Source organism: Coffea arabica, chromosome 3c, assembly GCF_036785885.1.
Source record: "Coffea arabica cultivar ET-39 chromosome 3c, Coffea Arabica ET-39 HiFi, whole genome shotgun sequence".
Taxonomy (NCBI): Eukaryota; Viridiplantae; Streptophyta; class Magnoliopsida; order Gentianales; family Rubiaceae; genus Coffea; species Coffea arabica.
The window spans coordinates 33,506,972-33,520,291 of record NC_092314.1 but is presented as its reverse complement, the minus strand read 5'-3'; the positions used below and the strand labels follow the sequence as shown (position 1 = coordinate 33,520,291).

The 13,320-nt window shown below is 40.0% G+C and overlaps 1 protein-coding gene across 1 annotated transcript; it reads right to left on the bottom strand.

The window, feature by feature from the left end:
- Positions 1-866: 866 nt before the first annotated feature.
- On the bottom strand, positions 867-3,469 carry LOC113735819 (uncharacterized). Its single transcript, XM_027262801.1, has 4 exons — positions 3,283-3,469; positions 2,296-2,666; positions 1,627-1,992; positions 867-1,238 (listed from the first exon to the last, which is right to left on the bottom strand). The coding sequence occupies exons 1-4, from the start codon at positions 3,467-3,469 to the stop codon at positions 867-869; spliced, it is 1,296 nt and encodes a 431-aa protein (XP_027118602.1).
- Between the last annotated feature and the right edge of the window lie 9,851 nt (positions 3,470-13,320).

Below are 13,320 nucleotides of genomic sequence, written 5' to 3'. Positions count from 1 at the left end.
CTATAACAACTATAAGCTACTACTTATCAATTAATTGAAGTAAAGAGAAAGTTTGTAAGCAAAGTACCTTGACACCTCAAGAAAGATGATAAGTTAGGATTTTTCCTTCACAAATCCCTCCACTAGAAGCTTTAATCCTCCTTAGTAAGCAACTTGGATGGAGTAATTTGATAATTCAACAGTTGAAACTCAAAATTTGAGCAAGAATTGAAGTTGAAGTTTAAGAAACTCTCTCTTGTTCTTTCCTCTCCATAAATTTAAATTTCGGCCAAGACAATGAAAATGGAAAGAAATTGGGTCAAAATTTGGTTTAGTAAAGGTTAAGACAAGTCCAAGTCAAAGTCAAGGTCCAATGTTTCAAGGACAAATGGCATCCAAGGGTTAATCCTCATCTTGTTGTCTTCCAATGGTTAATCCCTCTAGGTAACCTCTAATTATTTCCTAACACCTTGTAAAATAATATTTCTTGATACAAAACTTCAATTAATCGGCAAAAAATTATCGCACTTAACGCACTAGCGGGCCCCACATCTAATATACACTCGTTATTTCTCATGAACTAACTTATACTAGAAAAATTGATTTAAAACTATATTTACTTATAAAATCTCTGGAAAATTAATATATTAGGGTAAAATGAAGAAAATGCATGTGAGAAAATAAAATAAAATATTATAAAAGAAAGAAAATTTATGGGTCCTCACAGAAGCATTACCTCCTTTATGCACTATCTGATATGCCGACAAAATAGTGAATGCACCTAAGTTATTGGGGGCCCGGATCATCTCATCTGCCTTGTTCACAGTAGGGGGAGCCACTTCCATCACCTGCTATACCCAACCTAACGGTAACACCCTACGCAAGCTCTACAAATCCCACCTCCCTTCCATGACAAAGTCTGCAACCGAGTGCTCCTGAAAAGACTCCACCTGCCCACACAGGGGCCTTATCCTCAACCAGTTGTCATGCCAAAAGCTTGAAGATCCACTCCCCAGTGACCATCGTATATGCTTCTCCGCTACCACTTGAGCATGTAACATTCTCCTCCAAGTGTGTGATTGCCCAGGAGAGAAATCCGAATAACAATGATGCACCTCCGGGCAATACTTCAAGTGCATGAAATCAGCACATAGCGATCGACGTAGCCTAAAATTCCACCATAATTTGAGAGAAAAGGCATCAAACACATGCTGTAGCGACCAAACACCAACCCCGCCCTCCTCATAAGGCTTGCATAGCTGACTCCATTTAATCCAATGAAATTGCAGACCAAAATCAGAAGAACCCCATAAGAAATCAGCAAAAATCCGTTCCAACATGACAAAAATCCTTTAGGAGGGTTGGAGGCAGCAAAAATATGGATCGGCATGGACGCCAGTACGCTCCGTATCAGTACCAATTTCCCTCCTGAGGAGAAAAGTCTCTCCCTCCATGACAAAACTCTCCTCGCAACCGAAGTACAAATTGCAGCAAAATAACTCTTCTTCCATCTTCCCGAGTACAAAGGACAACCTAAATACGTCACCGGGAAGGACTGGGGCCGAAACCCCGTGATTTATGCTACAACACGCTCATGCAAGGCCGACAGACTAGCATGGGATAGGAACCACTTTTATGATAGTTCACCTTTTGCCTCGATATTGACGTATAGTCCCCCAACACCTGCATCACCAACTGAAGTGACCTCTTCATGCCACTCGAAAAGATAATGATATTGTCTGCATAAGCTAAATGCGTGACGACCGGGCATCCCTTCGGAACCATGAAAGGAACAAAGCCCTGCAGCCCACTCAAGGAGTTTAGCTGACAGGAGAGGACCTCAGCACACAAAACAAAAAGGTCTGGTGAAATCGGATCCCCTTGACGAATCCCATGAGTAGACTTAAAGAAACCTTGGAGTGCCCCATTGACCACCACTGAAAACCAGGCATTCGAAATCAGCCTCCAAATCATATCAATCCAAGCCTCACAGAAGCCAAACCGTCTCAGCACCTGAATCAAGAATGGCTATGAAACCCTATCGTAGGCTTTGGCCATATCGATCTTCAACATAACATTACCCTTTCTACTAGCTTTTCGAATATCTGCTATGAGCTCCTGAGCTAATAAAACATTATCAAAAATCTGTCTACCCTGCACAAAGCCGCTTTGCTAAGGTAATATGATGCTAGGTAACACCTTAGCCAACAGAATCACTAAAATCTTGGAAATCACTTTATTAAGGAAATTGTACAGGCTAATTAGTCTGAATTGGCTAAAATCTTGAGGAGAGCTAATCTTGGGGAGCAGTACTACCCAGGTTGCCGTGGTACTCTTAGGCAACTCCTGCCCACAGAAGAAGCTAACTACTGCCTCACAGACATCCTCCGCCACCACCTCCCATGCAAAGGTGAAAAACCTCCCAGTGAAACTATTCGGGCCCGCTGCGCTCTCCCCATCCATCCCAAACACCGCCTCCCTTATCTCCTCCATCTCCGGCACCTTCACGAGTTCCTCATTCTGTGTGTGAGAAATCATGCTAGGGATCACATCCAGTGTATCCCATGATCCTAAAGAAGGCTTAGTCGAGAATAAAGCTTTAAAGTACCCCACCGCCTCCGATGCAATCTGTTCATCTTCTGTTATCCAAACCCCATCTGCACCTTTGATCCGAAACTGCCTTCGCCCTACATTCCGCAACTATAGCATGGAAGTATTTTGAATTTTTATTCCCCTCCCGAATCCATTTAACCCTGGCTTTCTGCCGCCAGTATCCTTCCTCCACCATTAGAGAATTCCTCAACACTGCCCGTGCTTCTTGAAGTGCAAGGAGATTTGGCTCCGAAGGATTACTATCAAAAAGACCTTCCAGCCACAGCACCTCTCCCCCTCCGACCTTCTTCACCCTTTTAAAAATATCTCCAAACGACTCTCTAGACCACACTTGCACCTGCCTTTTTACCTCCCTCAATTTGATAGCCAATCTCTACAAGAGAGGCCCAGAATGATCCATCTCAACATCGGCGAATAACATCCAATAACTCCGGCTTAGACTTCCACACATTCAGGAACCGAAATGACTTAGATTTATTGTCTAGCCGAGACATTGCCGTTAACAATAAGGGAGTGTGATCCGAGGGATCTCGCCCCAAATGCTGCATCTTAAAATTACAATCTAAAGCGGACGCCTGCTGATTGTATAACGCGCACTTCCCCCTCTATTATTACACCGTGTGAATTGTGAGCCCGAAAATCCTGCGCCTTGTAGACTAGCCGTAGCCATGAAACACATAAAGTCCAAACCTTCCCCCAGTCGAAAAGGTAAGCCACCCCGCTTTTCTTCCTCACTAACGATGACATTGAAGTCCCCAATCAAAAACCACGGTGCATCGACCGGGTTATCGAGCAATAGCAAGGACCAAAGCAACCTTCTATCCTGCTCATTACACTTTGCATACACAAACGAAAAGACCATAGGGCCAGATACCATAGGCGATTGTATATTAAGCGACAAATGTTGACTCGACTTACCCACGTAATCACATATAAGTGAACTTTGATAGAAAACCCAGATAGTACCCTCACTATTGATAATGCATTTATCCATCCTCAACTTTAATCGTATCGAATGAATTTCACACACATACAGCTTAGGTTCACATATAGCAACTAACTAAAGTGACGACTCAGCAATTAAACTCTTTAATCTACGAAGGTTTGGGGCACACAAGATACCCCGAATATTTCAAAAAATGAAATTAATCATCAGACAGTGCAACAACAGAACTATTGGACAATTTTACTCTAGAGCGTAAAGATCAATCAGTAGGGAGTGGCACACGCGTACCTCTGCACTTGGGTTGAGCAATCATTTGACCTTCCTCCTCTCCTTGCACCTTTTCCTGAACCCGCTGTATAATAGGGTCTAAGTTAAAGATGTCCACCACCAAAGAGCCTACCTCCCGCAGCACAGCTCCAATCTCCCCTCGTGGAGACAAATTTCCAACACTTTGTTCTGCAGTAACCACCTCATCCTCTCCTACCGCTGCACCCAGCTCCACTATGAAATCGCACGCTTTTCCACCCACCACAGGAACAGCAGCCATGTCCGTCAGGGGAGTAGATGCCAACCTGATCCCCAAACCTGGTGTGCCACGGGCAGGACAAATTACAACATCAGAACCGCGCCCTCGATGCAGCTCCTGGCCATGCACGTCAATTGTCCCTACAGCAGACCCTGTCGACACCTCGACCACAACACTCAAACGTTGCCCCATCTGACCAGTAGCCTCCTTCGCGTCGACAGCAGCTTGCTCGATTGTCTCTTCCATCAGCGTCTCCACCTCTATACGGTTGGCTTGGTTGTCCTCTGCCAGCTTCTGGGCAAGTTCTAGATTGTCCACAACCACGCGTGGCTGAGACCCATGACACTCCAAAGCCAAACGCTCCTTATTGCCTGCAAGGATCCCATCCTCGATGTCACTCTGCAACAACGACACAGGTAGTGCTGCCCCCTTGGGCTGTTGCTAAGGCTGCGTGTTCCTGTTAGTCAAGACTTCACCAGTCCCACTCAGCTCCGTAGCTGCACCCACACCCTCCAAAGGCGCCGCAACCCTCCCGGGAACCTCCCTGTTAGCTCGCAACACCTCTGACTGCCCATTTGGTCGAAATTCCTGGGTTGTCGTAATCCTCCGCCGACGCCCATTCGCAGCTATGTCCTTGTCCACTGCCGCCACTTCTCGGCGCTCCAGGTGTTTAACCCGAGACTTCGATTCCTCATGACCTTGTCGAAAATAGTACCTGCAATATTGCGGCATCTTTTCCGGTTCCAGCGCCTGTCAAAACCCATCTTCCTCCCCAGAATCAAAACCCACCAAAACTCTTCTTGACAGCTGCTTCATCAGGTTGACATCCACGCAAACCCTCGCAACAGTCAGCCGAGCAATAATATTATTTAGGGGTATAACTATCAACATCTTAACTCCGTACATGCCAAGCATGAGATATTTACCATATTCCCAAGTCTCTCTCAAGAATACAATACATCATGATCTTTATAATTTTACAAACACAAACTATAATAAATTTAATATAAAAATATCTTGAGTGAGGAATTTGACTAATATACAAGTTGAACAATCGATTAATGAGTCCACATGCTTCAAATAAACAAGTGTTCATAAAAGAAAAACAACTGTCTATCTCTAGTATAAATAAACCAATCTTGATTCTAAAAAAACAACTTGATCAATTCCTTTCACCAATCTATGCTCTTGTCACCTTCCATGTGTAACTCTAGTCATCTTCCAAAGAAAAACATAAAAGTAGCGTAATTTGAGTGAACATGTCCAAAAGTTTTTTCTCTCTTTATATTAAGATCTCTACTTTGAGAATTTGTGAGAACCCGTAAAACCCTAATATTTTTCCTAGGGTTTATTTCCCCTTAATTGCATGTTTTCTGCATTTTCTGGTTTAGAAATATTTTCTTAGTGGTTTTTAAGAGCAATTATAGTTTTTAGATGATTTTTCTAGCATTGGTGAATTTTTAGAAAATTAAGAATATATATTGGATGTGGGACCCACTAGTGCGAAAAGTTCGGAAAAATTCGGCCAATAAGGTTAAGTTTCGGATACTGTGAAAAATTTATCGGGTGTTAACAGATAAGTAGTGTGTGTGAAGTGATTTATGTGAGAGAGAAAAGAAAGATAAGAATGCATTTAATGAGGTGACAAGTGTCACCTTCTCATTGGTTGGACTTTAAGAAACACTATTCACATTCTTGACTTTTTTGACCAAAGGATTAAATATCAAAAAAATTCATAAAAATTACCATTTTCTTCTCCTCCATGGCCGGTTCTCCTTGAGCAAAGAAGGAAGGAAATTCTTCAACTTTCAAGCTTCCATATGCTTCAATCTTCTACAAACAAAAGCTTAGATTAGTTTTACTCCATAAAATCTTTCCTTTTAGTGATAGCAAGTGTATTAGTGAAGTTTGTTTGAAGATCTAAGGTGGCCAACCTCTCTACATCTCTTGTTACTTGGTAAGTGATGCTTAAACACCCTACTACACCTAATGATGGTTATATTATGCTTAGAAGTGGCTTGAGGGTTGGAATATGTGATTTATTTCTTGATTGGAAGTGTTTTGGTGAAGTTTTCCATTTTATGATGAATTTTCTGGTTTAATATGAATGGGATGTTGTGGCCTTGTATAATGAATGGTAATGGTTTAAAATGACTCTAGTAGGTGTGAATTGTGGTTAAATGCAATCAATTTTGGACTTGGATGGAAAAATGGAAAGTTAGGGTTCATAAACCCCAAATTCTGTCCGGTTTTAGATCATAGGGTTAGAGGCCGAATTGGACTTTCCTCAAAACATGAAAGTTGTAGGTATTGATGTGTTTAAGGTGCCTGCAAAATTTCAGGACATTTGGATTAGTGTAGGGTGAGTTATGACGAAATTACTGTAGCTGTTCTGCTTTGGCCAGAATGCGAAAACTGAGTTTGTATTTGGCTATTTTGACTGGAATTGGTTTGGATTTTGAAGTTGGTGTCTTCTGATGAAATGTAGCTGAATGTCTTAGCTAACATATGCCTTTGGAATTTCGGCATTTGGACTTGTATAGACTGAGTTATAGTAATTACAGTTTTGTGTGATTTGCAAACCTGTTTTGGGAATTCTGGTATAGTATTTTGCATATTTGACCTAGTTGCGTTAGGAACTGGACTGAGTGACCTTCTACATTGTTGTAGCCCTGTCTCTTAGCTTCGAAACGGTGGGTCTTCCACCCTAATCCAATAATCGTAGTGCCTTTAGTGCCATTTCCGCAAAATGTTGTCACGCATTGTTTTATCTGAAAATGTTTTTAGCTTGTTTTTCGTAGTTCTTGTTGTATTTATATGACTTTAAGCCTAGTGAATGGCTTTTGGACATGAGATTATTCTATATGACATGTTGGGACTGATTTGAGAAAAATAATGAAGCCATTATTGGCTGGAAAATAGGTAAACACAAGGGATATTCCGTCCATTTATTTTTTTGGAAATTGAATGAGTTAAAGTGGTTTTTGGAAATGTATTTTGTATCAAATTGAACGTTTTTCCTTGGAAGTGTCTTCGGGTCCTTGAATAAGGGTTCGAAGGCTAAGTTTCGGTTCGAATTTGTATATTGTCATTTGGCAAATAAGGTAACCGTTTTATCTTTTGAAAACATGATACCTCTTCCGTTTCAAACTTCAAAGGTTCCTTAAGCCTTTCCAACCTATAGAGGTATGAGTTCGGGTTTTATCGGCCATAAGTGCATTGTTTCTAAGCAAGGTTTTAAGTGTGGAAGTTAAAGTATTTTGCCCTCCTTTTTCACATGATTTTTATCAAGGCATTGGTTATTTATTGGCCACTTGAATATATATGCTTTTGAGTCATATGAGCAATTTCGAAAGAATGTTTTCTTAGCCTATCTATTGGAATTTTGAATTGTTTTGAGTTAAGTGTTCCCTCTTAGAGATTTTATAACCCTCTTGGTTTGGGTTGCATTAGGGTTGTTCTTGTCCACGGATCCAAATGCCTTCCTTACACTTTGAAAGTCTTTTATTCGTTTACTCGCGAGTAGTCGAGTATTTCTTGATTGCATCTAAATCATGTTAGATGGATTGTAATGTGGTCTTTGTGTCTTTTAGGTTTCATTGGTGATTGAGAAGTGGGCGTTATTTTACGTGTATAGGTGAGTGTTCCTTGTTTGATTTGTTTCCTGATTATATGGCTTGTTTGAGTGATTGATAGCATGCTAAACGCTTTCAATGATTGCTAAAATGATTTTGAGGCGAGTGTGTACTTTACCGCACTTAGCCTAAATGATTGTGAAATTTTAATGATTGAGCGATTGAAATGTTAATTGTGCATGAATGTAAGCCTTCGGGCTGAACTGGCCATTGCCCCTTGTTACCGGTCGTCTCGAGCCAGAAGCGGACTCGGTCGGGCGACAAGGAACTTGGGTGAACGTTTCGGTATACTCGAGTATTACCCTGTAGGTTGGTGGAGCCTGGCCAAAAGCCAGGGACGGGGAGAATGAATGAATGAATGAGTGAATGAATGGACGAGGGGTTTTACTCATGCAAAATGCATTTTTCAAATGATTGAAGGTAGGGGAAAGAAAGGAGAATGAATGAATGAACGATTGAACGAATGGCTCCTTGTGAGCACGTATCCTTTTCATGAATGTGGTTACCGCTTTATTTGTACTTGTATCTTGAATTGTTGTTAAATGTATTGAATGCATTGATTCTCTTGTTGACTATGTGTACGGAACCTCACTGAGCTTTCCAGCTGATTCCTTTAGTTTTTTTTTGTTTTCCTTAGCAGGGGAAGACGTGCAAGGATGGAAGCTACGTATAGTCTAGCCGAACTAGTACTTTTGGCTCTTTTGTTATGGTTCTCGCCCCAATGTTTGGTGGGCTGGTTGTATGGAGAACGGAGAACCTTTGTACCTAGTTGTATTGCTTTTGGGATGGATATGTATATAAGTTTACGTTTAAGTTTGAAATTATTGTTATTTCGTTTGTTTTATGGACGTTATTGTCTTCTCCTATAGCGACTGACTGAGTCCCGGCGAGAGTTGGGCAGGCGGTCCGCCGATACCCTGGGGTACGCCCTAGGGAGAAGTGGGGCCGTTACAGAATTTCCTTCCTCGTGGTAGGAGGTCTATGCAATTTGAAAATCAAACTATTTCCAAACAAAAAAAGTGAGACCTTTTGAGAGAGCAAATATTGAGTGTCGAAATTGAGGAAATGTTAGAATCAACGTTAAGAGCTTCAAAGCCATGAAATCATCACAAATTAGTCCTTTATTTCAGGCGATAGTGTATATATTTTATGCATAGGTTGCTTTCTTCTTAGTTTCTTCATGTTCTAGCTTCAACAATAAAGAGTGTGAGTTTCTTGATTCTATCTTCGTTTATGTGTCTTAGTTCATGTATTTAGGGTGTAGGATAGTCTTCTTGTTGTTTTTCTTTTTGGGTCTGGTCCTTGAGTTTTAGCTAGTGTTTTTCTCCATCTTCAATTTTTGTTTAGTTTAGGTATCTTAGCCTTTCATTTGTTTTCCAACTTCTTAATATTTCTGTTCAACTTGTCTGGGAGTATTGTGCTTGTTCTTCTAATTTAGTGTTTTGGGAAGGATCAAGCTACTGTAAGGATCTGGGAATTCCTTTGAGTACCATGTTAAATCCAATGGCAAATGAGCTAATAGAGGTTGTGGTGAAATTTTCATTATCTAGCAAGGAGCAAGGAGGAGCAACCATTGACCTAGAGGATGTACAACAGTGTGTGAGAGTGCGAGGACCCGAAATTTTCTTTTACTGGCCTATTTATTTATTTATTTATTTATCCCAATTAATTTATTTCATTCATTTTAATTGCATTTGCATTGTACATTGTTTCATTTTATATTTTTAACACGTTTGCCCTTGAACTTAATTTTTCTGTCGCCCAATTAGTGAAAATTCGAGAAATCACGCTTTTCGAGATGATATTTGGTCTGAAAGTGTAGTGGTCTTGGAGAGTTAAAAATGATCAATTGTAGACAAAGAAAAGTTAATTGAGAGATTAGAGATAAATGATTTGAATTAAACTCAATTAGGAGCATTAATGGATCACTATTCACATGTTGACTTTTGCACCATAAAAAGTGGCTTTATGTCACTTCTTTCTTTCACCCTCTCACATCAGAAAAATCAAACAAAATCACTCTCTCTTTCTCCCTCTCATGGCCGAACCCTTCCTCTTCCTTTAACCAAGAAAAATTCATCTTCTTCCTCTCAATCTTGCTCACTAAACTTGCTGCTAACCTTGCTCACACCTTGGATCATCTTCAAACTTGGTAGAAGACTTGGTGGATAGAAGATTTTTGGAGATTTAGTGCTTGGTTTCTTGAGATTTTTCTTGCTATCCTTGGAGGAAGGTAACTCCTCCAAACTCCAATTTTTCTTCCATCCTTTAGCTAATTTTTAGCTAGATAAACTTGGGGTTGTTGAAGGGTTCTATGAACCTTGACATTAGGTAGCATGCCTTGAGGATATTCTTACTTTCTTGACTTGCTCTTAGGAAGATGCCTTAAGGTGGATTATTAGGTAGTGGATTTAAGGATTTCTTGTATGTTGGTTGTTGTTATGGTGAATTCTAGCTTGATTTTGGTGTGAGAGTTTAGGAAGATAATTTGGAAAGAAAGATGAAGGGTTGCTGTCCGAATTTTGCTGGAGTGTTTCCCTTGTTTTAATTTCAAAATTTGTGATTAAATTGATATAAAAATGCTTGCTATATATTGGGTTATGTGTGTGTAAATTATTTTCCAAAAATCACTTCATTTGAATCAGTTAAAGTTAAGCTTAAAGGAGGAGAACAAACCTGGAAATTTTTGAGCAGGGCAGCCGACCAATGTCCACTAAATAAAACTTAATTTTTTGTATAGGAGTCGAAATCAAGTGTTGTTTACGGAATGTAAAACTAAGCTCCGAGGGCTTTCAAACGGTATAATATACACATGCTAGTTCATTTTCTATGAGTCGTAGTGAACCAACAAAGTTGGCTATTTCCTCTTACTATTTTAACTGCGACACAAGAACAGTTGCAGTTTGTAACTCGATTCCACTCCCCTTAAGAAATGAATTTGAAGATAATTTCATCTAGTGATTTTTAGTATTTTGAATATAGTTTTCAACATTGTAAACCATGCCAATTTTGGACTTGTGTAGCCTTAGTTATGACCTGAATTAGAAACTATGTCAGGTGTTCCAAAGCTGAAATTTTGTGATAGCCCCACCTTCCCCTAAGGCGTACCAAAAGGGTTAGTGGACTGCCTGCCCAAATCTCGCCAGGACTAACGAGGCAGTTAAATACAATCTAAAATGTTCCGGAAGATAAAAGCGCGCTCAAACAAGTCAAAAATTACAAAACGGAAAAACGAAAATTGGAGCCGAACATGAACAGTGACGGCTACGTCACAATCCAGCAGGAATCTGGCTGGATTTTCGGCCGGATTCCTAGCCGGATTCAGGCCAGAGAGCAACTAGCCGGATACCAATTTTCCCAAGGCAATCCGGCCATCAATCTGGCCAAGTTCTGGCCGGATTCTTGGCCGGATTCGCCTCTGTCCGTTCCTGCCAAATTTTTTTCTTTTGCCGTTTGAAGTCCGATCCTGTCCAGAATCCATCCAAACACCAACAAAGCATATAAACCTTGAACTCGACATGTTCAAGTCAAAATAACATACAAATGTTACCAAACACGTTTAGACAAGTATGGTTTCGAATTTACAACTCAAAAGGGAAGGCTGGATCAAATTACACTTAGGGTTTCATCCATTGAGGAGGTACACAAAAAAATATTTAAACTAGCTCTACTCGGCAACAAAATATCACAGCCCTCCAAATAGTGTTCAAATCCCTGTAAGGAAAACAAAAGTAATAGGGTGAGCTTTCGCTCAATGAGGTACCGTCACCCAAACAACGAAGTTCATATAAGCATAGAGCCAATCAATCCAAGTTCATTCTATAAAGAATCAATTAATACCACAATTCCATAAAAATTGGTAAAAGAATACAGACGGCTCTCAAGAGCCCTTTTCCCTCGCTTGCCATACTTGATCTCACCTTATTGACTCTCCGTCAATGTACAAAGAGTAACCAATCGTAGACCCCACTTTCTCCAATTCCTTCCACCTCACATACCCCTACCGGGCACGAACTCCAAACAGTTCAAAAATGGTAATACTCGAGTATACCGGAATCGAGAGTCTCATACTCAAGGATTCCACATAAACAGTCCCCATGGCTCGTCAATTTTCACGACCAAATCCTTGCTGACTCGATTCAATTGACCACCAATGGGTTTGAGTGCAGTAGTGACAGTAGAGGTCGTTGGATACACGTCCAAACGACACCAGTTCAAGTATATTCAAGTGGCATTCCATATATACAGTAAACAGTTGCATAAGACATAAGGTGCGAGAGTGATAAAGTACACTCTCGTCTCAATGAATCTCAACAGTAAACACAAGCATTCAAATCATAGATTTCAAGTATATCAAAGCCATGAAATAACAATCATGTGAGTAGTACACTCACCAAGTAAACAAAGAGAGTTTCACAAATTTCCACCCGACGAGCGTCTCGAGTCATCGTCATGCCCTAAAACATTCAAGAAAGCACGATGAAACTCGATTACGAGTCATAACCCAAACCACATATCACTAACGTAAAACCGTAATAACTTGAAAATAATATAAGGTACACTTGGTGCTAAAGGTTTAGGCAACTCTAAGGTCACCAATTAACCCTTAAAGCAACCCCAAATCCAAGAAAACATGTGAACCTACAATTGGACAGCATTTTCCCTTATAAATTCAAATTTCCAACCTACAATCATTCACCCATATTTCCCCAACGCAACCACCATAACCATTACAAGTCATAAGCCATCCAATACAACTTATTGGAGTCACAAAACCCTTTAAACAAAGCCAATTCAAGTATGCTATAACAACTCTAGAAAAGCCCCAAATCCAAACCCTAAATCTGAAATTTTCCGTATAAAGCGAAAATTTTCCGCAAATAGCTACAATTTACGCACCATAGCTTCATTCTAGACCATTCCAAGCCATCATCCATGGCCAGCAAATATTAAACATATAAAAACAGAAAAATCATGAATAAATATAAAAATTCACTAATCTCTACCAAAAGTCATGAAATATCACATAAAACCATCTCTTTAACTCACACAAGTCACTAATTGAACCTTATCAAGAACAAATGAAGGTTTTCTTAGTCACTTACCTTGCAAACTCAAGAAAAGAGACAACTTAGCACCTCTTCCTTCCAAACCACTTCACCAACAACTTCAATACCACCTAGCTAAGGGTTTTTATGGAGGAATTTCAAGTTTTGATGGTTGAATCACAAGATTTGTGTAAGAAATGGAAGAAAGTTGGAGTTTGCTCTCTTTTTCTCTCTTGAAGAGCTCAGCCAAGAAGGAAAGAAATGGGAATGAATTTTGGGTTAATTTTTGATATTTAGTAAAGTTTGTGTAAGATGGTCAAAGTCCAAGGGTGAATAGGAAAGTGACACTTATTACTTCTTTTAATGCAAAGCTATCCTTTTGTCTCTTCAACACTCATTCATTTGGTAACCTCTAATCATCTCTTAACACCTAGTAAATTAATTCCTGTATACAAAACTTAACCTAATTGATCGAATTTTATCGAATTTACCATACTTGCGGGTCCCACGTCCGGCATATGCTCCTAAAATCACATGAACTAACTTATACTAGAAAAATAATTTAAAAATCAT

Excerpts from the sequence above, each read along its gene's own strand:
- LOC113735819 (XM_027262801.1), bottom strand. The coding sequence starts at position 3,469 with ATGGTATCTGGCCCTATGGTCTTTTCGTTTGTGTATGCAAAGTGTAAT. Across the intron at positions 1,993-2,295 it reads AGAGTACCACGGCAACCTGG|GTGCTGAGACGGTTTGGCTT; the intron begins GTAGTACTGCTC and ends TTCTTGATTCAG. Across the intron at positions 1,239-1,626 it reads CGTCAATATCGAGGCAAAAG|CTATGCAAGCCTTATGAGGA; the intron begins GTGAACTATCAT and ends AAATGGAGTCAG.